General features: G+C 40.0%; 1 protein-coding gene across 1 annotated transcript; it reads left to right on the top strand.

The window, feature by feature from the left end:
• Positions 1-12,087: 12,087 nt before the first annotated feature.
• On the top strand, positions 12,088-25,485 carry ELOVL2 (ELOVL fatty acid elongase 2). Its single transcript, XM_032223259.1, has 7 exons — positions 12,088-12,146; positions 13,227-13,414; positions 17,010-17,087; positions 20,048-20,219; positions 21,260-21,384; positions 23,102-23,236; positions 25,345-25,485. Exons 1-7 carry the CDS (start codon positions 12,131-12,133, stop codon positions 25,471-25,473), a joined length of 843 nt encoding a protein of 280 aa, XP_032079150.1. The 5' UTR covers positions 12,088-12,130; the 3' UTR covers positions 25,474-25,485.
• Positions 25,486-27,127: the final 1,642 nt, after the last annotated feature.

Genomic DNA, 27,127 nt, shown 5'->3' with positions numbered 1-27,127 from the left:
GAGGGTCCGAATCTCCATGGGGAGCTCGTTCCAGAGGGCCGGAGCAGCCACAGAGAAGGCCCTCCTCCGGGTGGTAGACAATCGGCATTGGCCGGTAGATGGGATTCGGAGGAGGCCTAGTCTGTGGGATCTAATAGGTCTATTGGAGGTAATTGGCAGCAGGCAGTCTCTCAAGTACCCAGGTCCAATACCATGAAGGGCTTTATAAGTGATGACTAGCACCTTGAAGCATATCCGGAGACCAATAGGCAGCCAGTGCAGCTCGCGGAGGATAGGTGTAACGTGGGTGTACCGAGGTGCACCCACAATCGCTCGCGCGGCTGCATTCTGGACAAGCTGAAGTCTCCGAATGCTCTTCAGGGGCTGCCCCATGTAGAGTGCATTGCAGTAGTCCAGTCTTGAGGTCACAAGGGCATGAGTGACTGTTGCGAGGGCCTCCCGGTTCAGGTAGGGACGCAATTGGTGCACCAGGCGAACCTGGGCAATGCCCCCTGGTCACAGCTGACAAATTGTGTTCTAAAGTCAGCTGTGGGTCCAGGAGGACTCCCAAATTGCAAACCCTGTCTGAGGGGCGTACAATTTCACACCCCAGCCTGAGAGATGGAATGCCTGGCCAATTGTTGGGAGTATCTGGCATTCACAATTACTTAGAGGCGTGATGGTTACTTGCTTTATGGCACTGGAGATGCGCTTTGCTCCAGCAGTTTGTGGTGGTGGTGAGCTCCCATCACTTGCCTTGGCTTCTGCTTACCTAGCAATTCAAAAGCATGATACATGCAAGTAGATAAATAGGTACCACTTCCATGGGAAGACGGGACGGTAGTTCATGTGTACTGTTAGAATCCTGTGACACCATTTGCGATGTGGCTTGGTGCAGGAACCTGTTCGTCTTTCTCCAGAGCCGAGGTGGCGCAGTGGTTAGAGTGCAGCACTGCAGGCTACTTCAGCTGACTGCAGTTCTGCAGTTCGGCTGTTCAAATCTCACCGGCTCAAGGTTGACTCAGCCTTCCATCCTTCTGAGGTGGGTAAAATGAGGACCCGGATTGTTGAGGGCAATATGCTGACTCTGTAAACCGCTTAGAGAGGGCTAAAAGCCCTATGAAGCGGTATATAAGTCTAACTACTATTGCTATTGCTATATCTGGTACGGAGCTAGCTCATCCCCTGTGGCACAGCTTGGAAAGCATGAGAATATGAGCCAAACAGGGCTAATGGTCTTAGACAGCCAAACTACTACTCTGTATTATCATTGTAATCTCCTGGTAATGTAACATCGTTGAATACTAAATAAATAAATAAAAATCAGTAACTTGACATCCCTCAAAGCCTGTACAGTCTTTGGGGAATTATATTTTGAAAAACACAAATATATTCCATGGTTATTTGTCAATTAACCAATTAAGCAATACGACTATAATTTCATACTCTTCAGATTAGATTTACATTTAAACAACTTGCCTATTATTCTTTTTCAGATAGTACCATAAATAAATCTAGATATCTGAGTTCTAAATCTAATGAATTTGAAATTGTTATATAAAATTCAAACATGTGGGCAATTTCAGACTATATTGGCTGAAGCTAACATATACTAATTAACTCATGCCCCATTGGGTCATTGGATTCAAATAATTTAACAACCGGTTCTCTGCCCTAATGACCAGCTGGGTAGGTGGGACTCAGTGATCATGTGACTGGCTGGGCATGGCCAACTCAACGTCACTCAGGTCGATGGGCGCTTCGCCTTAGCTGTTACAATGTACTAAGGGTTAACCGGAGAGGCAGTTTCTGTAAGCAGGTCAATAAAGATTAGGCTAGAAACAACACCAGAATGTTTCCTTCCTGCCTTCCTTACAGGATTAGCCCTGTAAAGTAGGAAAAAACAAAAGCAGATTTCTTCCAACAACCAATTCTCCCAACTGCTTAGAAAGTTAACAACCGGTTCTCTCGAACAGGTGCGAACCGGCTGAATCCGGTTCTATATATCCACTGGGCCCTGTGGATATATAGTCTGAAAATTGCAGTCTAAATACAGCATTTCCTCCAATAGCTTTACATTTCATATACCTCTATTGTTTTTTTCTAATTTGATCTAAATTGCTGTAAGTTTTTCTGATCTAAATTGAAAGCATCTCGGGGTTACATTTCAGGGAGCTTTGTGGCTTTCATTTTATTCTCAAAGTTCCATTTCATTGTAATTAATAATAAGACAGAATAAACATGCCTATAAAAAGAATACTTCTCCTTCTACTTATAAAAAACATATAAAAAACAAAATTATAGGTAGTCCCCAATTTAGTTCATTTAGTGACTGTTCAAAGTTGCTACGGCATGGAAAAAAGTGACTTATTACTGTTTCTCACACTTACGACCATAGCAGCTTGCTCAGGGTCACATGATCAAAATTCAAATGCTTGGCAACTGGATCATAACTGTGATGGTTGCAGTGTCCCAGAATCATGTGATCCCATTTTGGAACCTTCTGACAAGCAATAGCAATAGCAGTTAGACTTATATACCACTTCATAGGGCTTTCAGCCCTCTCTAAGTGGTTTACAGAGTCAGCATATCGCCCCTACAGTCTGGGTCCTCATTTCACCTACCTTGGAAGGATGGAAGGCTGAGTCAACCTTGAGCCAGATTAGAACCGCTGAACTGCAGATAACAGTCAGATGAAGTGGCCTGCAGTACTGCACCCTAACCACTGCACCACCTCGGCTCTTGTAAGCAAAGTGTAATGGGAAAACCAGACTCACTTAACAATCGTGTTACTAAATTAACAACTGCAATGATTCACTTAAGAACTGTGGCAAGAAAAGTCGTAAAACAGGGGCAAACTTCACTTAACAAATGTTTAATTTAGTAACATAAAATTTTGGGCTCAATTGTGGTGGTAAGTTGAAGAATTGTGTCACCTCTGCAGGAATCCTTGGGATACTCATCTGTAAAATTAAGCTTTGTTTTCAGTGAGGATTTCTTTATAAGGGAAGCTAGGTAAACCTTCAAAAATGGTGTTTGCCAACCATAATTTTTGAACCTTTTGTTTATTTAAATTTACCCACCTTGTGAACATGTGTCTAAAAACATACGTTTATATTCGTTCTCAAAGAAAGAATGAGCATAGCATTGCGATCTTGTATGGCACAGCAAAACTTCAGTTAAGGAGTGTGGAAAAGAAAATCCTTCATCAGCAGGAACAGGCAGTTCAGTTTCTGGCAATTAATCCTAATCTTCAGGACATGGGGCTACATACAGGCAACCAGGATAGAAACAAAGAAACCTACTTAATCACAGAGCTTTCTTTGTCTTAAGTTTCAAATTTGAGTTATCGAAAAGTTGAAATGCCTTTCCCTTTTCCTTATCTTGAAAAGGTCTGTTTCTGAACCATCAGAAGTATCCTGTGTACAAACTGTGTGTCCAGTATTATAGAATGGATTAAAATGGCAGAAGATGAGAGGGAAAACCGTCTTTTGAGGGAATATTTTCCCCGTTGTTACCATTCATCTAAGAAAACATACATAACATAAACCTAAATTGTATATAAACAATCGTACATTCACTGACCAATTGAGTTTATTAATAATTAATATTTATTCTTGGGTCTGCAGATGAAAAAAGATGAGGGGAGGGAAATTGAGAACCTAGCTTTAACTGCTTTATTCCTATTTTGTTCATCGCAGTTAATTAACTAATATTTATATTTATATTGAATATTTATGGGCTCTATTAATCTTATGCACCTTCACTGACCCTTATGCACCTTCAGTCCATATTGTGCATAAGGGGCAAGAACAGAAATATGTATGCCGTATTTCTTACCAAGAAAATATGCCTGTGGCACAGCACAATTTGACACTTGCTATTTCTCACCTAATCTTTGTAATCTTATAGGGTTTTTTGAGGGGGGGGCAGGAAGATAATCTTCCACCTCTTCTTTCCCTCTTTCAGCCTGCTTGCCAGTCACTGGTGCCAACTGGCAAGCTGGGAATTCGGACTTTGAAATCAACACCTCGCTGAAGGAGAGATACTTTAGAACATAGCAAAAAGAGATTTCCCAAGGGAAATTTCCCCCTTTCTCCTTGGAAGAATGTTTGTTCTTTTAGTATCAGAGAAAAAGAGCAAAAACATCCCAAGGTCAATTAAACTGGAGGGAGAGATAAGATACCCCCCATCCACAACCAATTAAAATTGGAATTTGCATGTAGAAAGATTTGGGTAACAAATCCAAAAGCAAATTGATTCAAGATCATTGGCTCTTCGAGGAAGTTAGTTAAGAACTGCACTATAAATTAACAAATTTATGGAGTCAAAGAGAGAAATCTTATTAGCAATAGTTTTGATAACACCACCGACAATCAAAGATAAGCTGATTAAGGAAACAGAAGAAGGGCATCGAAATTACATGAGAGATCTTATAAGCAAAGAATTGCTAAGAGGAGTCCATCCAAAGCTGATTAAGGAGATGATTAGAGGACTGACGCCACAAATGGCAGAAGATATGACACTGTTTTGTTACTGGAAAGATACAGGTTGATAGATGGAAGAGTATAATTTAAAACTAGCCAAACTTAATGAAATTTAGTGATAATAGATATAGTTAAATAAATAATTGATAATGATAATAATGTATATAATGTGCAGTGTTATGATAAGTAATAACTGGATTGAATATTGAATGGTACCCATGAAAGGAAGATTAGAAACCCTTTTGAATTATATATAAAGGTTAATAATAATAATAATAATAATAATAATAAGAAGAAGAAGAAGAAGAAGAAGAAGAAGAAGAAGAAGAATTAAATTCAGTTACGTCTTGATTACTGGGGGGGAATGATATGATGCATGATAGTCAAATAAAGGAGGGATAATGATAATAATATGCATATATATATATATATATATATATATATATATATATATATATATATACACACACACACACACACACACACACACACATACATACATACACATACACACACACACACATATATATATACACACACATACATACATACATACAAGGAAATGAGATGTAAATTGTAAACAGTGATTTGGAAAGAAGGATAGAGAACTTTGTTATTAAATATTATGAATGTTTAGCGAGAATAGGACATAAGGATTTAGTGTCATTGGAAGATTTTAGAAATAGTAAATGAAATGCCAGTATGTGGTTATGTATTAAATCTTGGTATATTTTATGATGAAGGACGTTTAAACAACTACAGTCAAATGAAAATGGAGGTACGATGATGGTAACATGTATAAATATCTGAGTTAAAATACTTGAGTTAATATGAATTATGCTTGATGACTGGGGAAGAGATGCACGAAAGTCTTTTGTAACTAACTGATACACTTTCTACAGTATGTAAAAAAGGAAGATTTTATGTGTTGTGTTTGTTTTGAAAATTAAAAATTAAAAAAAAAACTTTTCAAATTGAAAAAGAACTGCACTACGTTTAATTTCTGTTGTCCGGAATTTATGTTATCTACATGTGCTCAGTAAATAGAATGTTTTGTGTTGGTCTTGGTGCTGTCTGAGCTTGGTTGTTTTCGTGCATATGTTTCATTACTAAACTACGTAACATCAGTACTAGAAGGGAGTGGGGTTTGCTCTTATTTTATGTACGATTGGTTTGTCTGTCAGTGTTGGTGGGAGAGATCTTGGTGTTCCTTGATTAGGTTGCCTTTTTACTTATTTGACTAAGTTGGTAGTTCCTTGATTGGGATATTGTTCATTTCTTGATTGTTGGTCTAGTGTTAATCTTGGGGTCTCATCTGGATGTTGATTGCTGGTGAGGAGGTGTTTGGGTATTTCTGTTTCCTTTCTGGCTTTTTTATTGTTTCTTTTGAATGGTATGTATATGTTGTTTATGTCTATGTACCTGTTGATGGCTGATTTGTCTGAGTGTCAGGCTTCCCGGAATTTTATAGCATTTTTCGCACATGGCCTAGTTTACGATGCTCACAACTGCCCATTTAAAATCTATGCTTAAGTCTGTCCATGTGGTGTGAAATTAAGGACTTTCCATAATATCTTCTGACTACTAGTTGGTGTTCAGAGTGTTTTATGTACCTTGAAATCTTTTTAACACCAGAGTATCTCAAAATTAGAAGTAGTTTAATAAACTGGCCTGGCCAGTTTGACATCACTTGTGTCACAGGCACTCCGCCAAGTGCTTTGCCCGTGAAAATGGGCTCCTGAGCTCCATTTTTGTCTGCTGTTCTGACGTAGGCTTCCCAAGAGCATGAAGCAAACTCCTTGTCCTGTCCCGACAAAAACCCCTTTTATTAATTTACTGTGAATTCTTCTAATTCACATCCAACAAAGTCTTTCAAGGGAGGATTTACAGTAACAGACCTTATCTGTCTTAGAGAGCTGCCGGCATGATATCTGCAAAACTTGGCAAGGAGTCTCGGAGGGTTACAAACCAATTAAGCTAACTAATTGTCTCCTGCAAACTCCACTTCCCCTTCGCTCCCCTTTTATTTCCTCTGGGAGGGGTCATTAATGCAATACAATACAATAGAATAGCAGAGTTGGAAGGAACCTTGGAGGTCTTCTAGTCCAACCCCCTGCCTAGGCAGGAAACCCTATACCATTTCAGACAAATGGTTATCCAACATCTTCTTAAAGAATTCCAGTGTTGGGGCCTTCATCGTCCACCTTTGGCCTTACTTCCAAGTCGACCCCTGTTCTTTAGCTGTTCCATTCATCTGGCAACTCTGCACATGCGCACACTGGGAACAGGCTCCAGCTATTCATCTGCCTCACTGATGTCTGACTCCGAAGGCAGCTGATAACTGGCATACGGCCCTGGCCCTCTCTCTGTCTCCGTTAGGGTTAGATTTAGGTTTAAGGTTAGGGTTAGTTTTAGGGTTAGGTTCAGGGTTAGGTTCAGGGTTAGGTTCAGGGTTAGGTTTAGGGTTACCTTTAGGGTTAGGTTTAGAGCGCGCTTCTGTCGGGGCACTGTTGTCGGCGCGCTTCTGTGCTCATTCGTTGGCACAATTTCGAACTCACGCTTTTCTCCCTGCGGTTTTGTCAGCGTGCTTTTGTCAAGCGCACATTTGTCGGTGAACTGGGGGAAATATGCTCTGTAAACTACTTAGAGATAGTTGTAAAGCACTGCAAAGCCATATATAAGTCTAAGTGCTAGTGCTATACCATTTCACAGTGCTTTACAGCCCTCTCTAAGTAGTTTACAGAGTCAGTATATTGCACCCAACAATTTGGGTCTTCATTTTACCTACCTTGGAAGGATGGAAGTTTGGGTCAACCTTGAGCCTCTAAGAATCAAATTGCTGACTGTCGGCACAATTAGCCTGCAATACTGCATTCTAATCACTGCACCACCACGGCTCTAACCTTAACCCTACTTCTTGTTCACCTATTCTTTACCATGCATAAATGTATAAGCTTCATAACACTTCCTAAGCATCTTTAAGTCCCAAATCCTCAGCTTTTACATCCTGTACTTGCATACAGTACAAGGTATTCAAGCCTATTGTCATCTTACTTGCTCCCAAATGCATCTTCGATATGTTCATGATATACATGTTGACAAGAACTATGCTAAGTATTTTAGGTGTGGTTGCGCCATAGATTTGGATGTGGACAGTGGTGGGTATCAAAAAAATTTGGAACCTCTTCTGTAGGTGTGGCCTGCTTTCCGGGTCCACTGGTGGAAACTCTTCTAACCGGTTCGGTAGATTTGACGAACCGGTTCTACCGAACTGGTGCGAACCCGTGGCACGACAAAACCGTGCTCGTCAAAATAGCGGTGATAAAATCACGTCGCTAAAGCCGTGATGTCATCACCGCACGTCATCATCACCGCAACAACAGCGCAGCAACAGAAGGGCGCTTTAAAACAGCACGGCGGCAGAAAGCGGATTTAAATTAAGGTAAGGGTTAGGATTAGGTTTAGAGGTTTGCTTTAGGGTTAGGTTTAGGGGTTTGCTTTAGGGTTAGGTTTAGGGTTAGGTTTAGGGTTAGGTTTAGGGTTAGGTTTAGGGTTAGGTTTAGGGTTAGGTTTAGGGTTAGGTTTAGGGTGCTGAGTGCTTCGGAAGGCGCGGATTTGCTCTCCGCGATTATGTCATCGCGGTAGGGTCGCGTTTTTCCTTAGCGCTTCGAATGGCGCGGATTAGTCTTCGCGCTTATGTCTCCGTGGATAAGGGCTTCGCGGATTTGTGTTGGAACCGTGCAAACCGGTAGGAACCCACCTCTGGATGTGGACATCATAGCATAATCTATATTGTATACTGTATATCTTTTCTAATAACATGTATCATGGAATTACTTTCATTATAGGTTCTGGACGCCGTGCAGGTGTATCACTAAAAAAGGTCTTTTCCTTGGTTTGGCCACTGACAGCTAATCCCCATCATTTTATGAGTGAAACATGGATTCCTAGCTGCAGTGTGCATCACATTACTCTTGCTGTTATTGAATTGCATTTGACCCTTAGTGAAACGGTCACATCAGATAATTGCTCATTTCCCCCCTCCCTGTTTTCCCCTCTATTTTTAATGTATTGAAAACATATTATGCAACACTGTTCAAATTAGCCAACTGAGGGGTCTTTTTAACCCCCATTTGGTTACAGTTGTGCTAATATGCATGCAGACATTGCAATTTTGATGTGCATGCCCCTCTCTTTCAAAGCTGAATCTGGGAGCTGAATAAACATTGAAACAAGAATGTAATTATTTTCCATGAGAAAGGATAATTGGTTCCGTACAGCCTATTCATGCATCCCTTCTGGGCACACATTGGCTATGAAAAAAAAACTGGAATATAGTATCCTTTAATTTTGCAATGTCTCACCATGACCAAGTGAAGGAATTAGATGCTTTCTGATGCTTCTGAAAGATAATTAAGGCTCAGTTCTTTCAATGACATTGTTCACAGCTCGTTACACATTTTCAAAAGGATACGTTCCAAATCTTTCCTCAAGCTTTCACATCATGCCTGCTGGTTGTATGAATAGTTGTGGCTATAGACAATAAATAATGCTTTTTGTTTATGCAAAAATCTGGCCACTGAAGCAGTGCTGTGGTCACGTGAACAAAATTCAGGCCCATGGTTACTCCTATAAACCCCTCCCGTCCTATCTTTCCCCATCCTGCCCCACTGAGTCCTACATCCTCCTTCTCACCTCTGACAATTAAAGTGCATCACCGTGGGTTGTTAAGAAGGACAGCAGGTGGCACCAAATTTGGGCAATCCTGCCAGTTTGCCTATTGCCTTTTCTTGTCATTTAGTCAATCAAATGGTGATCACCTGAATGTGGGGTTTTGTGATGATGTAATTGAATTCTTGAGTCATAACTACAGTACGTAACTGCAGACACACTGCAACCAATACAGTTGTAAAGGCTGCTTGTTAATTACAGCTCATTCAACATGGTGGTAAGTTTGAACAAGTGGTGGGACGAGTGGTTGTTAGACAAGGACTAAACTGTATTTCATTAAAAATAAATAAACGACCCAGTACAATTATTGTGGGAGGCTAATAATCATTTCCAAGCACGTTCAGTTGTAAAAATATTTCTTACATTTTTGCTTTTAACCTTTACACACTTTTGTGAAATGCCAGAATATTTTTAATACCCTTCCATTTCAGTGTATTCTCATCATTAATGATTAATGGTTAATCATTTGCTCCAGTGGTGGGTTACGGCTCCTGTTCCAACTGGTACAGTTGGAACGGGCCCGGCGTCATCCACATGGATGTGCGCAGTGCGCGCATGGGTCTTACTGTCCAGCGACGCCTCCGTGAGCCTCCGCAACGCTCCAGCTGTTCAGCAGAGCATCACGCAGGCGCTGTACGCGGTCTGCGCGTAAGCACCGAAGATGGCATCCTCGTGCACGCGCGCAGTTCACGCATGCATCTTAGCACCTGCGTGAGGCTCCAGCTGCTCGCGGAGAATCGCGCAGGTGCTGTATGTGCCATCCAGCTGCTCACGGAGAATCGCGCAGGCGCTGTATGTGCCATGTGCCTGCGTGGAAGTGCAAAAGCCTTCAAAGACCAGTAAGGAGCGCGGACGGGCAGGCGGGCCCTTCGCCATTCCCGGAAGTTACTTACTTCCGGGTTCGCCGACCAACCGGTTCGCGGAGACTGCTGCGAACAGGTTGAAACCTACCCCTGGTCTTAAGTCAACTTATTCTAAATTATTAGCCACTGATTTTCAGAGAAAATTAATGGAGAAGGTTTGGAGACAGTTTAAAATACAGTAAGTTTTCTCCCTCATCTTGTGCTTAACCTTTAAATTAACTTTGCAGCAGGGCATATAAGAATTTTATATAATATTGAAGATTGAGAATGATTGCAACTAATAACTTCTGGTAAACGTGAAATCTTCTTACTCCTCTTATTTGAAACTGAGTTAGAATTTGTCAATAGTCATTTGCAAAATATATTCAGAAATAATATAGTTATTAGAAAGATTTATGGATTTATTCCCTTGAATATTTTATGCCTTTGGGGTGGATATGAATGGGCTAGGTTCGTTCTTGAGGAAATTATTTAGATAGAGAATGATAAAATGAACAAAATATTCATGAATCCTAGGGAGCCAGTTGTAGTGGGCCAAGCCAGCAATGTATCCTGATTTGCTCATTATTGATTATTCCCACATGTTACAGAAATATTTCATCAGCAGTTTTAGAGGACACATTTAAGAAAACTCCATATATACAACCCTTATATTATTGTGACTGTGAAACAGTGGTCATAATTGTTGCTGTATCCTTTGCAATGGTTCTTTCAATTTATTGCTAGTGTATTTCTGATTCTTTTCTCCCCCTTGAACTGACAATCATTAGATCTACTGTAGTTCCTTCTTTAAAAAAAACAGTTACATAATGCTGCTAAATTCTGTTTGGTTGCTAATAGAAACTGAGAACAGATAGCTCCAATTTAATCTGTGCTTGTTTAGCTAGTTTCTAATTTACTAAATTGGTTGAATAATCCTCTTCAATTACAGAATTGGTGTTTTAGATTCCACCATATGTCTCTTCTTAGTTTTCCATTGATTTTCCCTTGTAATAATTGACTATATTATTTCTGAATATATTTTGCAAATGACAATTGACAAATTCTAACTCAGTTTCAAATAAGAGGAGTAAGAAGATTAATAACCCGAAGTTATTAGTGGCAATCATTCCTTCTCAATCTTCAATAGTATATAAAATTCTTATATCAAGCAAAATAGCTTTCTTTAAAATCTCAATAAACGTTGACAGAATGGTTTGAAATTAACTTAATCAAATCAGATCATGCTTGTTGTGGCAAAGAATCCCTTTCAACCAATAATGCCATTAAAAAACACCATAAGTATCACAATCTCTTCTAACATGCTATTGTGCAAATTGTACCGTTCCATATTGCTTTTAAAAGGATTAAAAAGGAGGTATTCAAATTGACAAATGTTAGCATTTTTAGTTCCAGTGCCAGATGACCTATTCTTTTAGGTTAAAAGAAATCTTGAAATCACTCAACAATTTTTGTTTGAATGTGTTCTCAAATTACAGCTCATTTGTATTAAGATGTATAAACATAAGAAATTAATTGTTCTGTTGTTCCAGATGCGTTAAAACGCTGGAAAGCCAAAATATTTATTTCTTTATATCATTAACACTTAGAACTGTGGTTTGCCTTGTTTTAAAACTTAAAACAATAGTGAAGAGCATTGAAGAACCCCACGATTAAAGATGTTATTCAAATCTGATGTCTATTTTTAAGCTTATTAAATTTTTTAAAATATAAATTCATTCATACAAATGGTTTTTAGTTCTAAATACTGAAAATGGATCATTAAATTGTTTGTATTCTCAGATTACAGGCATTCATACTTCGCTCATTAACCTTTTCTGACTTTTTAAGATGTACTAATCATTTCAATTAAAAAAAACACAAATCAGGAAAGATTCAGGACTACAGATTGTTTCTTTTCGACCATAGGATTTTGTCATAATCTGTCTGTCTATCTATCATCTTTGATATGAATATGAACTAACAATGAATATAATTCATTATAGAATATAATAACAGTTTCTATTTTCTGTTGCCTTTCAGGAACAGTTGAAAGCTTTTGATCAAGAAGTAAATGAGTTTGTGGATTATATGTTTGGAGAAAGAGGTATGCAATCTCTGGAGCTTTTTGATTACCTAATGATTTGGCAGGTATTTAGAAATAATGTATTATTGAAAATTTGATCTCAATGTCTGAGCACAGTAAGTGAGGGGGCCTTAGAAATTCTATTCCTTCCTTTTACTTCCACCATACTGTGTAATAAATAATATTACTATGGTAAATTAAAATGTGAAATTTGGCAACGTTTCATTGGCTTCAAAATTCTTTCTTCATTTCTTTGAAATTTGGCAATGTTCAAGAGAGATAAGAAATCCACTTGGGTATATGGAAAAAGCAATTCTTTTTTCCATTCCCTTATCACTTAGACCGAGAAACAGGAAATAGATTTTGTGAGGGGCCCTATTAGTCGGCTCTGGAGGATGTGGAGGACCCTGGACAGGGTTCCGACTCCGAGCAGGGCGCAGAGAGGCTGGTTGGCCACCAGGAGGTGCCTGAGCCTTGGACCAGTGGGGAGGAGCCAAGGGAGTGTGATCCAGACATCAGCGGTGGGGAGGAGCCAAGGGAGTTGTTCCTGGATGCCCGGCACCGGAGAGCTAATAGGCGTAAAGAACAGTTGCGCAGTTACAGGAGGTAATTGCACTCAGCTGGTGGAAATTAGGCTCCTCTCAAGACTATAAAAGGAATGCTTGTGCACACGCCCCTTTTGCAGGAGTCAACGTCATTCCTAATGCTGGAGAAGCTGTTATCTTTCGAAGTCTGAGTTGCTGTCAAGGTTCTTATCTGTTTGTTATGCTTGGTTTCAGCCACCGAGGTTTTGGTTTCTTGCTAATAAAGTGCTGTGACATTCCAGTTAAGCTTGTCTCGGAATTCGTTACTGGATGGAGGAGGAGATCAGAACAGCTACAGTAGTATGACTAGGATATGATAGCTGCTTCCCATAATTTTTTTAATTTTTTTTAAATGTGCAAATGCAAATGTGTGTTTGGATGTGCGTATGAGTATGTATATTATAATCATAATATATGATTATATAACGATTTAATTGGGTATTAGAAGAATAAGCAAGAACTGATCGTGGTGATTAATTTTTTTTAATTGGGATATGTTTTATTGTCATTTCTTCAGATCCCAGGGTCAGAGGATGGCTTATGATGGATTCATATTTACCTACTTTTGCTCTCACTATGCTATATCTGCTCTTCATATGTCTGGGCACCACGTTTATGAAGAACAGGCCTGCTCTGTCACTCAGGGGTCTTCTTCTTGTATATAACTTTGGCGTCACAGTGCTATCGCTTTACATGCTGATAGAGGTAGGTCTTCTTGAAGGTCTTTTATAATGTATCATTGTAACAATAGTTACAGTTCTATGTCTAATGCAAATATTATTTAAATACATATATATTTTAATACACATACATATAGATTTATACAACAATCTTTTTTAACTCACTGTATTGTTATGAAAAAGTACCGTATTTCATTCTACCTGTCTGTACAATTTCGAAAACAAGTGTTTTATTTCCATTTCATTCCATACAATCACATGTATACTGTGCATAACCGGGGCATATAACATTGAATAATAAACACAGCCCTTGCTTTTATAGACAATACCCCCCACAATACAAACCCAATATACCACCTTGACCCACCATACACCCTCTTTCACCCCCCTCCAACTTTCATTCTTCCTTCCTACATACCCCTCTACTTCCTACTTCCCCTCCCCCTCTATCACTCCTCTCTCTTACATTCCCTCCCTTCCTTCTCCTCCTGCCTCCGATCCTCTCTCCCACCCTCTCCACCCCTCCTTCTTCTTTCACTCTACTCCTCCCTTCGGTGTACCTCTATTGTCTGCCACTATGTTCAGCTTGTCCTATTTTTAAGCCACAGTATACAAGTGCAATCATGTGCTTTAAGATCTAACACATATTATATTTTCCCCCTCCCCCCCTCCCCCTAGAACCCCACCTCCCTTCCCTCCCCCCGACTTCCCAGAGCCCGTACACGGTATAACTTTTTAGCAAACACAGTCTAAAATGTCTTAAAACAAAGCAGAGAAAAGATCGATAAAATCTCTACATTGAACTCAGCTTCTTACTGTTACCCAAACTTTAAACAATTTAAGTTATTACTAATCTTAAGCATAGGCTATCTGGAGTTTCTTAGTCCCATATTTGCTTTGTGTATAATCAATCCATTTTTTCCAGTCTCGTTTATATCTCTCATTTGAATGTTCTTTAATGGTCTTCTTAACTGAGCACAATTTTCTTTTCTCTTTCTTTTTGGTCTACCGATTGGGATTTGCTAAGCATATTTGGGTCAAATTGGCTTCAATCTTCTCAAAGTGGAATTGGGAGATGTTTTAAATACATCTATACTGTGTACATTTAGGAACGTCTATTCCAGGGATAGGTTCCAGCGGAGACTACTGCCGGTTCGCTCAGGGATGTGCGTGCATGCGCAGTACAACTAAAATTGCTCTGCGTATGCACAGAAGCAAAAAACAAGATGGATTGGATTGGATTTGGATTTTATTTCATTTATATGCCGCCCTTTTCCCCGAAGGGGACTCAGGGCGGCTCACAATTCAAATCAGGGAAGGGGGTACAAACAGGAAATAAAAAGACGAAACATAACAATACATAATTTAAAAACACACAGCAGTCATACCATTCGAGGCGGGGGGCAACAGCTCTTTAGCCCCAGGCCTGTCGGAACAGCCAGATTTTAAGGGCTTTGCGGAAGGCCTGGAGGGTGGTGAGGGTTCGAATCTCCACGGGGAGCTCGTTCCAGAGGGTCGGAGCAGCCACAGAGAAGGCTCTCCTCCGGGTAGTCGCCAGTCGGCATTGGCCGGCGGATGGAATTCGGAGGAGGCCTAGTCTGTGGGATCTAATCGGTCTATTGGAGGTAATTGAATGGTGGTGCCTATGGCGCCACTGGGAGAACCAGTTCGGGGGCATGGCGGGCCTGGGTCACTGCCTGTTCCAGCCACCCAGGCTGCCAAGTTACTACCGGTAGGAACCCACCATTGGTCTATTCTTTTAATTTCTGTGATCTCTGTAACTCAGTAGGAGTAAAAACAACAATACCAAAAGTCACTGTTCATAGCAGCATAAGAACAGGCACTAAGCATTATACCCATAGAGCAAGGGTTTATACCACACTAGACAGGAGCCAATGTTCAAAATATAGGCACCTCAGAGACAGTTGGATACATAATGAAGGGTCTAAGATGCAGGCAGGATGGCATACACAATTCTGGGAGTTGAAGTCCACAGGACTTAAAGTCGCCAAGGTTGAGAAACACTGTTCTAAGGATACTGTAAAACAGACAAGTTAATAGCAACTATGTCCACTGACATATTAAAAAAGCACAATAATGCCTAGTAGCTTTTCGAAGACCATAGTTTCAGACATCATTCACACCACTTTGTGCGGCAACATTATCTCATTATGGATGACAATCACCACATTTTGATTATTTAGCTTAGTGTACATCATACACGATATCCTAGTAATTTATTTTTCTGGGATAGAGGAGACGCCTGCCTTGTATCACAGCAGCCCATCTAAAACCATGGATTAAACTAGCTCTTTGAAAAGCATCTAAAAATAGGCAACCTACATAGGAAGCAAAGCAGGGAATCTGGATTGCTCCTTGAACAAAGCAATGATTTAGGACCTCCTCTCTTGCCCTAGATTTGGATTCCACACTGATTTTCTCCACAGTTCCTTCTGAATCCGTCTGAAAAGGAACAAAACATGTCCCCTCAGCGTTAATTAATCATGGATTGGGTTGGAACACTGGAGTTTTTCCTACCTCATCACAATACCACCACAAAGAAAAAAAGTTTCATATGGTCTATATTCATGCAGTACCGAAAGAGATAGGGTGATAAGTAAGATAAGCGAGTTTGGACTTTTAGATTTCAGTCCAGATGTATTTTGGAATGCTGACAAATTTGAAACGAAGACCTTATGTACCATTTGTGGACCACTGCACCATAACAACTGTCAAAATCAACCGAATAACGAGCAGAATTTACAAAGGAAAGTCTCTGTCAGTGGTTCTCAGCCACTCATGAATGTTAGAGGGGGAAAAAATCTGAGTGACCCACCCAAATGCTTATATCTTTTTCCAGTTCCTTCAGAAGTCAAGGTGGACTATATTTGACCTTTATTCATGGTAGCTGGCCTACTCTCTTGAATGTTTGCAATATGCGTTACGGGTTTTAAACGAGCAATTAACAACTCTTGCTTTTTGACTAAACAGAATTTTGTAGCAAACAAATAGCTGTCTTGTACAAAATAATGGCAGAAAGATAATTTAGAAAGGAAGAATTCTTGATTTATGTCTTTGTCATCCTTCCAGAGTACCTGTTAAATGGAAGTTGTTGTTTACGACCGGAGAATTAATCCAAAAGTGTCAGAAAGGGAGGACTATAAGGAACATGGGGGAAAGTTCCTTGCAAACTTGGTTCTGGGATTTTAGCTTTATCAGCTTTTTAGTTAAACCTTCTCGCTGAATCCACAAAACAGAAACTCTCCGGTTTCTTGTTCCATTTGTAAGCATGACAAATGATACAAAGGCTGTTATTATGACAAAGAAATATGCACTCCATTAGGTTCCTGCAAAAATATATCTCAAGAGGCAAAAATCATGTTGCTCTTTCCATCTGCTTCCTCAGCATTCCTCTGAGACCAAACAAGTTCATTTCACAAGGCAAGGGGCACTTTCAAATAATGAGCCATTTCATCAGATCGCTAGAATAGCGGATTTATATCTCTAAATGAGATTGCATTTGATCTTTTGAGCCCAAAAGAACAAAAAACACTGAAAACGTAAAAAGTATTAAAACCAGTATTTTCCATTCAGCGTAATAAATGTGTTTTCTCTTTCAGTTAATTCTTGCTACATGGGAAGGAAATTATAACTTGCAATGTCAGAACTTGACCAGCGCAGGAGAAGCTGACATCAGGGTAAAAGAAACTTAATATTAACAGGAAACAATGATGTGTTCACACATGCTTTTTATGCAGGGGTAGGCAACCTGCTGCTCTGGAGCCGCATGCAGCTCTTTCGGCCCTCTGCTGCAGCTCCCTGTCAGCTGATCTCACCACTGGCTGGCCCCTCCTCTCCCTGCCCAGTCACTCCTTGGGTGGCTGGCCTGAGAAGGTAAAGGCAGCGGCGGGGGACGGAGACTTGCTGCATATTCCAGAGTGGGAGCGAAGCCTTCCGCCTTCATCGCAGTACAATTGCGCTGAAGGCAGCACTCACCTCCCACCATTTTGGGTTCAGAGTTGTTGCCGCCTCCGTTGCCTGCCCGCTGCTCTCGCAGCGCCTTGCACAGAACAGTGAACTTTAGCATGCTTCACAATTTTGGTAGACCAGGTCCCCTCTTCTTCCTGGAGCCCATTACGATGTGGAGCCACAATGTGACCCTGCCTCACTCACCCCTGGCAACAGCAGCAGTGGCAAAGAGAAAGAGAGAGAGAGAGAGAAGAGACACACACATACAGCGGGAGAAACAGAGACACGGAGACAGACAGAGACAGACACATACACAGAGAGAGAGAGACAGAGAGAGTGATAGAATGAAAGAGGAACAGAGAGAGAGAGAGAGAGAGAGAGAGAAACTGTGTGTGAGAGAGAGGAAGGACAGAGAGAGAGACACAGCAAGAGACAGACAGAGTGTGTGTGTGAGAGAGGGGGAAAACAACACACCTGAGGCTTGGTGGCAAGAGGTGGCTGGCAGGGGAGGGATGAGCCAGGCATAGAAAATAATTTATATGTCTGCTGTAATATCTTACAATGTTTTGTACAAACTTCAACAATCTTAGCAGCTATTGTCCCACTGAATTTCTTGCCACTTATTTTGTATAGACAAGTATGCAATTGCATTGTCTATGTTTGATTTATATGACTGCCCATTTTATCACAGTGACTTTGGGTGACCTACAGGGATTTAAAAACAGCAGCTGTTACATATAACCCACGGTGCCCAAAATCAAAGCAATAATCCCAATCATTTAAAAAAATCGCATCAGCAGTAGAACTCACCTAACCTCTTGATCCAAAAGCCTGGGGAAAAACACTCTTCTGTCTACTTAAATTCCACGGATTGGAATTTTTATTTGCCACATTTTTATTTTTATTTTTACTTACTTCTTGTTGGGGAACGGAGCACAAGATTCGTTTTCCTAATCTTACACAATTTCTTGCACAGGTTGTTTGCTTTTTACTAGCTAAATTGTCACCAAAATAATTTTCCTAAAAAGAGTATTTTAGAAAAGGTTTTACTATGGCCCCATTGTGCCCAGGGTGGATTTGATTTAAATCAACTCAATTTAAATCACTAGTAAAAAGGCTTGATTTAAATCAATTCAATTTTAATCATAAAACATCTCCCAATTTTTAAAAGAGCAACTTTTATTTCTATCCCGCAGCAGCTCCTCCTCTGACCTGCTGTTTCTCAGTTTTATTACTGGTTAACCCTACTGGACTTGCTAAATGGAACAGCTGCTATACTTCCCAATGTCATCAAGGTTTCTTGTATGGATTCTTTTCTCTGTACCCTCTAGTTTCACACTGCCAAATTAGAGATTTATCTAGACCAGAGTCAATTCCATATTCACTGATTCTGAAATCAAACAGTTATACCGGTGGTGAAATTCTTTTTTTTTTACTAGCGGTTCTGTGGGCGTGGCTTGGTGGGTGTGTCAGGGGAAGGATACTGCAAAATCTCCATTCCCACCCCATTCTGGGGCCAGCCAGAGGTGGTATTTACCAGTCAGTGGTGGGTTTCAAAAATTGTTTGAACCTAGTCTGTGGGTGTGGCCTCCTTTGTGGGAGTGGCTTGCTGCCCATGTGACTGGATGGGAGTGGCTTGCCGCCCATGTGACCGGATATGAAGATGCCGACGACACTTGTCAGAACCACCTTAAATTACCTCACACACAGCACTGGCATGTATAAGAATATGATGTAAACTTGTTTTTTAAAAGGCATCTTTGGTTTGTGTTAAAACAACTTCAACACACGCAATGTTCTGATTGCACCACAAACGCAGTAGTCATCCTTACCTTTCACAGAGGGACTGAGTTTTATAAATATGAGCATGATAGTGTAGAATAATCATATCCAAGGACCAGTGGTGGGTTTCAAAAAAGTTTGGAACCTCTTCTGTAGGTGTGGCCTGTTTTCCGGGTCCACTGGTGGAACCTCTTCTAACCAGTTCGGTAGATTTGACGAACCGGTTCTACCGAATAGGTGCAAACTGGCAGGAACCCACCTCTGTTACCGGTTCTCCGGAGTACTCAAAATTTCCACTGCCGGTTCTCCAGAACCTGTCAGAAACTTCTGAATTTCTCTCCTGAGTTATACCCTTCTGTTAAGAGAAAGTTTTTGATTCTGATGCCAGTTCAAACATCAGTAACTGGTATTTAGAGATAGACTGCTTTTTATTTGTTATAAATAATAGGCTAGTAAAGGTACTTTCCTCCTTGGAGCTTAATTATGCAGCTGAAGCATAATTAAGAGTCTGTGTGAGGAAATACACAGAAAAGAGTATTTTGAAGCAACTGCTTGGAAAAGCTGCATGGCATTTTAAGTAGAGTAATTTCTAAAACAGGAATTCTAATTATATTTGCACTGAATTCCCAATAAAATCTGAGGTTAATTCCAAGGACATATGGTTATTGTCAGGCTATATAACTGCTTCTAGAAACTCAGGCTAAAAGCCATGGGCACCTTCTTACCAGTAAAGGGACAGACTTATAATTAAAATACAAAGATGCTTCCAGCAACATTAAACTTTATTTTCAGCCACTGTAGGATATCTTCAAAAAGAATGACTAGTTTTTTCCTATGTTTTTTTTTTAATTAACTGAATATGTTGCTTTAAAATGAGGTTATTGATTTTGCAGATTCTTTCTTGCAGGTGGCCCGTGTGTTGTGGTGGTATTACTTTTCCAAAGTCATTGAATTTGCTGACACGGTTTTCTTTGTTTTGCGAAAGAAAAACAGTCAAATAACTTTCCTTCATGTTTATCATCATGCCACTATGTTTAACATCTGGTGGTGCGTCATGAACTGGATACCTTGTGGACAAAGTGAGTATTTAGAGATGTCCATTAAGATACTGCAAAACATCATACTTGGAAACATTTCCTGTAGAATGTGTCCAATTGCATTGTTTAAAAAAAAGGGGGGGGAATGTAACAATACTTTTACTAAACATGAGCAAAAGATGGCTCTGAATCTGAATAAATATTTGGCAATAGATAAATATAGCTAATTTGGTTGTATACATGATGTACAATAACAATAGAGGCTATATTATAATATGGGAAGATTGCAGGAGGTCACTGGCAGATTACACTGTGAGAATCATTGCTGTAGATGTAAGGAAATATCTGTAGCTCACAACCGGATTGGCATACTCCAAATGATCAGTAAATGGCAGAAAATACTTCGCCAACCAGATTTTGCAGCCAAAATATAATAAGGGCAGAAACAACTTAACATAACCATGCCCGTAACATGTTTACGTACATCATTTGTACCATAGAAATCAAGATGCATTCTTCAGTACTAAGAAAACTGCAAGGTTCCACCACAAAACCACGCTCGACTAAACCGCGCCCGACTAAACCGCGTCGCTGACGTCATCAACAGGGCGACAACAGCGCGGAGACAGAAGCACGCTGTAAACCCTAAACCTAAAATTAACCCCTAAACCTAAATGTAACCCCCCCTAAACCTAATCCTAAACCTAACCCTAAACCTAACCCTTAACCTAACCCTTAACCTAACCCTAAACCTAATCCTAACCCTTAACCTAACCCTAAACCTAACCCTAAACCTAACCCTAAACCTAACCCTAAACCTAACCCTTACCTTAAGTTGAATCGGCTTGCTTTCAAAGCGCTATTTAAAGCACCCTTCTTTCTCTGCGCTGGCTGTTGTCGCCCTGTTGATGACATCAGCAACGCGGTTTAATCGGACGCGGTTTAGTCGAGCGCGGTTTTGATGGGTCATGAACTGCAATATGTTAAAGTGTTATAAATTGTCACTTAAGTATAATGTTGTTTCACAGAAAGAAATATTTTAGAATAAATATATGACAACATATTTCATTACGTTTTCACAGGCTTCTTTGGACCCACTTTGAATAGTTTAATCCACATCCTCATGTACTCCTATTATGGATTGTCTGTCATTCCATCCATGCGTAAATACCTTTGGTGGAAGAAATACCTCACTCAAGCACAACTGGTACAATTATATTCTGATTTATTCTTAACAAATCAGTTTAAAGAGTAAAAATCCTAAGTGTTGAAGCAAAGTGGAATTATGGGGACAAACCACTTTGACACTAAGATAGAACTGAGGGGAAAAATCAGTTTGGGTGGTAGATTATTCAGCTTTATGAAACTTCCATGGTAAGCTTTTTAGTAAACATGGAAGTTAATATTATGCATATTTGAATCCAACTATTTCTGTAATGCAGTGATGGGAAAAATGGGACCTTTAAATGTGTAGCTTTGCTTCCATTTGCTTTAACTGTCGTGATCAGAGATGAGAAATAACGGTAGATATACTTCAGCATTTGAAAGATCACCAGTGGTGGGTTTCAAAATTTTTTGGAACCTACTCTGTGGGTGTGGCCTCCTTTGTGGGAGTGGCTTGCTGGCCATGTGTTTTATTTCTCTCTCTCCCTCTCTATCTATCTATCTATCTATCTGTCTGTCTGTCTGTCTCTCTTTCCTTCCTTTTGTCTCTCTGTCCCTTTTTCTTTTTTCTTTCATCTCTCTCACTCTTTCTTTTTTCTTTATTTATTTCTTCCTTTCTCTTTTTCTCTCTCTCTCTCTCTCTCTCTCTCTCTCTGTCAGTCTCTCTGTGTGTGTGTGTGTGTGTGTGTGTGTGTGTGTGTGGCAGTGGTGGGTTTCAAAAAAATTTGGAACCTCTTCTGTAGGTGTGGCCTGCTTTCCGGGTCCACTGGTGGAACCTCTTCTAACCAGTTCGGTAGATTTGACGAACCGGTTCTACCGAATAGGTGCGAACTGGTAGGAACCCACCTCTGAAGATCACAATATGCTCTGAAGCTGGAGTCAGAAAATATAGTCATCTATTCTAAGAATTACAAAACACAGAAAATGAGACAAGGAAAAGAAACAGATTTGATGAAAAGCAGAGCAGTTGTAAATCAAGAAACATCAAGTGTTTGATATTTGAAGAGTTATTTTAAATTAGAAGATGTGCATTGCAACACTTATTGCAGTGGTGGGTTTCAAAAATTGTTCGAACCTACTCTGTGGGTGTGGTCTCCTTTGTGGGAGTGGCTTGCCACCCATGTGACCGGATGGGAGTGGCTTGCCGCCCATGTGACCGGATATGAAGATGCCGACGACACTTGTCAGAACCACCTTAAATTACCTCACACACAGCACTGACATGCATAAGAATATGATGTAAACTTGTTTTTTAAAAGGCATCTTTGGTTTGCGTTAAAACAACTTCAACACACGCAATCTGATTGCACCACAAACGCAGTAGTCATCCTTACCTTTCACAGAGGCACTGAGTTTTATAAATATGAGCATGATAGTGTAGAATAATCATATCCAAGGACCAGTGGTGGGTTTCCAAAACTTTTGGAAGCTCTTCTGTAGGTGTGGCCTGCTTTCCGGGTCCACTGCTAGAACCTCTTCTAACCGGTTCGGTAGATTTGACGAACCGGTTCTACCGAATAGGTGCAAACTGGTAGGAACCCACCTCTGACTTATTGGTACATGTAGATCTATTCCAGTTTTTCTTTCCAACCTCCCCTCTCCCTCTTGCTAGAACTTTCAACACAAGGTCCCTTCCCAAAGGTTCCAGATCACTTGCCTTGGCAGAACAGACCACATCTAATGATCATATTACGAGGATCAATTTTAATCTGACAATTTTCATTCTGCAACTGGTGTGATACTTTTGTTTCTTTTAACAGGTTCAGTTTTTGCTGACCATCACACATACACTCAGTGCAGCTGTCAAACCCTGCGGTTTTCCCTTTGGATGCCTCATCTTCCAGTTCTCCTATATGGCCACATTGGTGGTTCTGTTCATTAACTTTTATGTCAAGGTAAGCCGAGCAAAAGAATTGAGAAGTGCACGCCCAGGTCGGTTTTAAGGAACGAAAGTTGTCGCTTGAAACACAAGCACCTCTGCTTTTGGGGCTTAAGTAATACGATGCTTCTGACTGATTATCCAACCTAGATTGGGGAGAGATTTTGCTGCTCTCTCTTGAAACACTTCTTTTCCCCATGAAATATGAGGGCAAATTAATAACCAGATCATATTTCTATAGCCACTAATAATGGGACAAAATACAAGCATTTAAAAATCTACAAAGATATATCTGGCAACATTTTCAGCATTCCCCATCTGGAAACAAAAAAAAAAAACATGTTTGCAAAAACACTTGGCTGCAACTCATTAAAAAAGCCATGTCTTTCCAGGATCATGCAGCTACCTTTTGCAATTGGGAGTGGCTGCAACTCATTAAAATAGCCATGTCTTTCCAGGATCGCACAGCTACCTTTTGCAATTGGGAGTGGCTGCAACTCATTAAAATAGCCATGTCTTTCCAGGATCATGCAGCTACCTTTTTGCAATTGGGAGTGGCTGCAACTCATTAAAATAGCCATGTCTTTCCAGGATCACGCAGCTACCTTTTGCAATTGGGGGTGGAACCCTAAGCACCTTTGCTTAAGTAGTTGCTACATGCATATTCCTCCATGCTCTAGTGCCTTTTTGTCCTTGACTTTACTGCCTTACTTGCTAAGGATTGAGGGATAGTGGGTGACATAGCCAAACAATGAATAAAACTAGCCAGTCTAAACTGCAAATCAATGGTAACTTCATATATGACTTATACATCATTGCTCAAATAGAAGGAAAGCATTAATACAATTGAAAAAGTTAATTTAAGCTATTGGATGCAACCTCCTCCTCACTGTGTGAATTCAAAGTGATAGGTGGTTATGTAGAGACTCTCTTTTAGGTAGAGGCTATATAAATAGGGACAAGTTATTCCTCATGTGAACTTTATCCAGCTTCTGCTCCTCATATGCTATATTTGGGCTAATTTAAATCTTCTCATAGAATCCCTTGTGGAAATATGAAAGTCCTTCTGTATTGCTGTGCGTGCGTGTGTCCGTGCACAACCTGTATGTTTTTTTCCAGATGAATATTATGCCCCACTTATCTTGTCTTCAAGACTTCTTCTGTCATGGTTATATTGCATTCTCTTGCAGTGGTGGGTTTCAAAAAAATTTCGAACCTATTCTGTGGGTGTGGCCTCCTTTGTGGGAGTGGCTTGCCGGCCATGTGTTCTCTCTCTCTTTCCTTCCTTCCTTTTGTCTCTGTCCCTTTTTCCTTTTTTTCTTTCATCTCTTTTTCTTTCTTTTTTCTTTCTTCCTTTCTTTCTTTCTCTCTCTGTGTGAGTCTGTCTGTCTGTCTGTCTGTCTCTCTGTGTGTGTGTGAGTGGTGGGTTTCAAAAAATTTTGGAACTTCTTCTGTAGGTGTGGCCTGCTTTCTGGGTCCACTGGTGGAACCTCTTCTAACCGGTTCAGTAGATTTGACGAACCGGTTCTACTGAATAGGTGCGAACTGGTAGGAACCCACCTCTGATTCTCTTGGTACCCAAAGCTATTGTTATCTGAGAAAATGTGGTCCTTCAGAAGTGGTTCACCCAGTGCTGTTGTGAGAACTAGGCTCCACACATCGCAGCTTTGCAAATCCAGTGCCTGTGTGTTTTTTTAAGTGGGAAAGAATAGTAGGACAAAATATTCTCGCCCATCTTTTCATTACGTTGTCTATGCAAATTATCAGGATAAATATGATTGCGTAAGAGGCAAAAGATGAGCTAAAAGAACTTTTCTTCCAAATTCTGCTATTTACAAATAGAATATTGTTGAATCGATGCCCAACGAGGTGAAAGTGAGAGGGAAGGACAGGACAAAGAAAAGGGGCAGTTTTAGCTGCCTGTTTAGCTATTCCACAAAGTCAGAAGGGATAGTTTTACAAACTAACTTGCAATAGCAAGATATGAAAACTGTTAAGCCAAGTGGGCATTGCTTAGTATGAAAGTGTTGATATGAGACTGTGTGCTGTTTAAATATTGGACAAATCACATTTGCACGCTTCTTTGTATCCACCTGTAATCACCACTTTAATTTTCATTTTCAGACATATCGGAAAGCATCTTCAAAAGCCAAAGTGAAAGAGATTCCCGTGGTGACAGAAATTAAGAATGGGTTCCATAAAGACTACCTAAGGGAAATTAACGGTGCTCTGAAGAAGCAAAAAGCACAATAACCATATTTTTACTATTACATTGTAGAAGACAAATACCTCTTTTCTAAATCAAAGCAAAATGATTATACACAACTTTAGTACAATTTTAAACTCAGTGGTAGTTGATTCTTCTACTCTCTATTTCATTGATTTCTTTTTAACAGTAAGTGAAGGCACTTATCTCTTTTACCCGGCTGAAGTCAAACTGCATTTTGTAATTCTTAACATAGAGAAGATGCCTTGAGAACTTTCCCTTTAATAACAAAGATTTGGATATTCTTGAATAGGATCTAAAAAGTTAAACTAGCAGCAGACAGCAGTCTATGAGAAAACAAATGTATTATTTGTTCAGTGATACAGCTCACTCCTTTTTTGTGTTAGTTTCCCTTGATTTATAATAGAGGGGAAAAATCTGTGTGCTCAAAACCTTAGTTGTTGCCTTGATGGTGCTATAGATTATCACCCATTCTAAAGACAGGATGGAATACATCGTGCAATGGGATTCATTACAAATTCACATTTAGCTATAGTGGAACCATCTGAACATTAGTGTGGCTGTATGCCATCTTTTTAAAACGCACTGTTTTAAAACTGGACAAGAATAGCGCCATAAACCTCTCCTTAAATATTTGTATCTGTAGCTGTATACCTTAAAACACCATGACAATCGCACAACGGCCTGAATGTTATTAATGTTGGAGGTTGACATCCAAAAATTTTGGTTTTGTTCCCAAATGTCAATTGTTTACTTTGAAATTCAATAGGGATACTTTCTATTGTCATTATGCCACATCTACAGAGGACTAAAACCAATTCAGCAAATCAAATGGTTGGTTGAGCGTACGTTAACGTTAATATCATAACTGAGACTAGCAATGCAATAAGATAACTCAGCCTTGCTGAAAGCAAGTTTGCCCATGTATGCCAACTTGGCATTTTGGATGCCAAGTAAAACTCTACTCACATGGGATGTGAAAAGCTATATATCCTTAGTATTCAAATACTGACGATGGGACTACCCTACACAGAGCTAAATGCATTTATCCAGTTTGACACTTTTTCTATTATTATAGAAATAAGTAACAGGTGGAGAAAAGCATTTGCAAAGCTAGTAATTCCACACACTCAAGACAAGGGACATGCTCAGTTTTAAAAGTAAAATGATGATGGGGGGAGGGGGGACAGTTGGTATTTGGCTGGTCATTTTACACACCATATCTATTTTTAGTGTCTGACTTCATAACCAGTTTGGGAGAGTACTTTATTATCATTCCTATTGCAGAGGGAGGAAGACATGAAAAGAGAACACAGCCAGAGAGCCACTGCAAACATTTTTTTTCACCAATTCAGCTTAAGTATTTCTCTGAAAGGTTCAATAGTTATGATTCAGGAATTTTGTATTATAATTCCTAAAAGAAGTTTCATTTCTTTTATGTAATTTCCCATAACTCCCTACTGAAAGTCAACATTAAAATCCCTAGAAAAACATCATTCCATCAGAAGCAGAGGTGGTATTCTACTGGTTTGGACTGGTTCACTGAACAGGTAGCGAAAATTGTGGGTGGCCCCCGCCCAGGCTAAATGACATCTGATTTAGGCCCTTTTTTCTGGATTTTCCAAACGCGGCAACTTGGAAGGCTTGTAGACCCAGATTCAGGTGGTGGAATTCTGAGTG

This window comes from Thamnophis elegans, chromosome 8, assembly GCF_009769535.1.
Source record: "Thamnophis elegans isolate rThaEle1 chromosome 8, rThaEle1.pri, whole genome shotgun sequence".
NCBI classification, from domain to species: domain Eukaryota; kingdom Metazoa; phylum Chordata; class Lepidosauria; order Squamata; family Colubridae; genus Thamnophis; species Thamnophis elegans.
The sequence above is the reverse complement of the archived record's forward strand: the minus strand, read 5'-3'. Positions and strand labels throughout refer to the sequence as shown.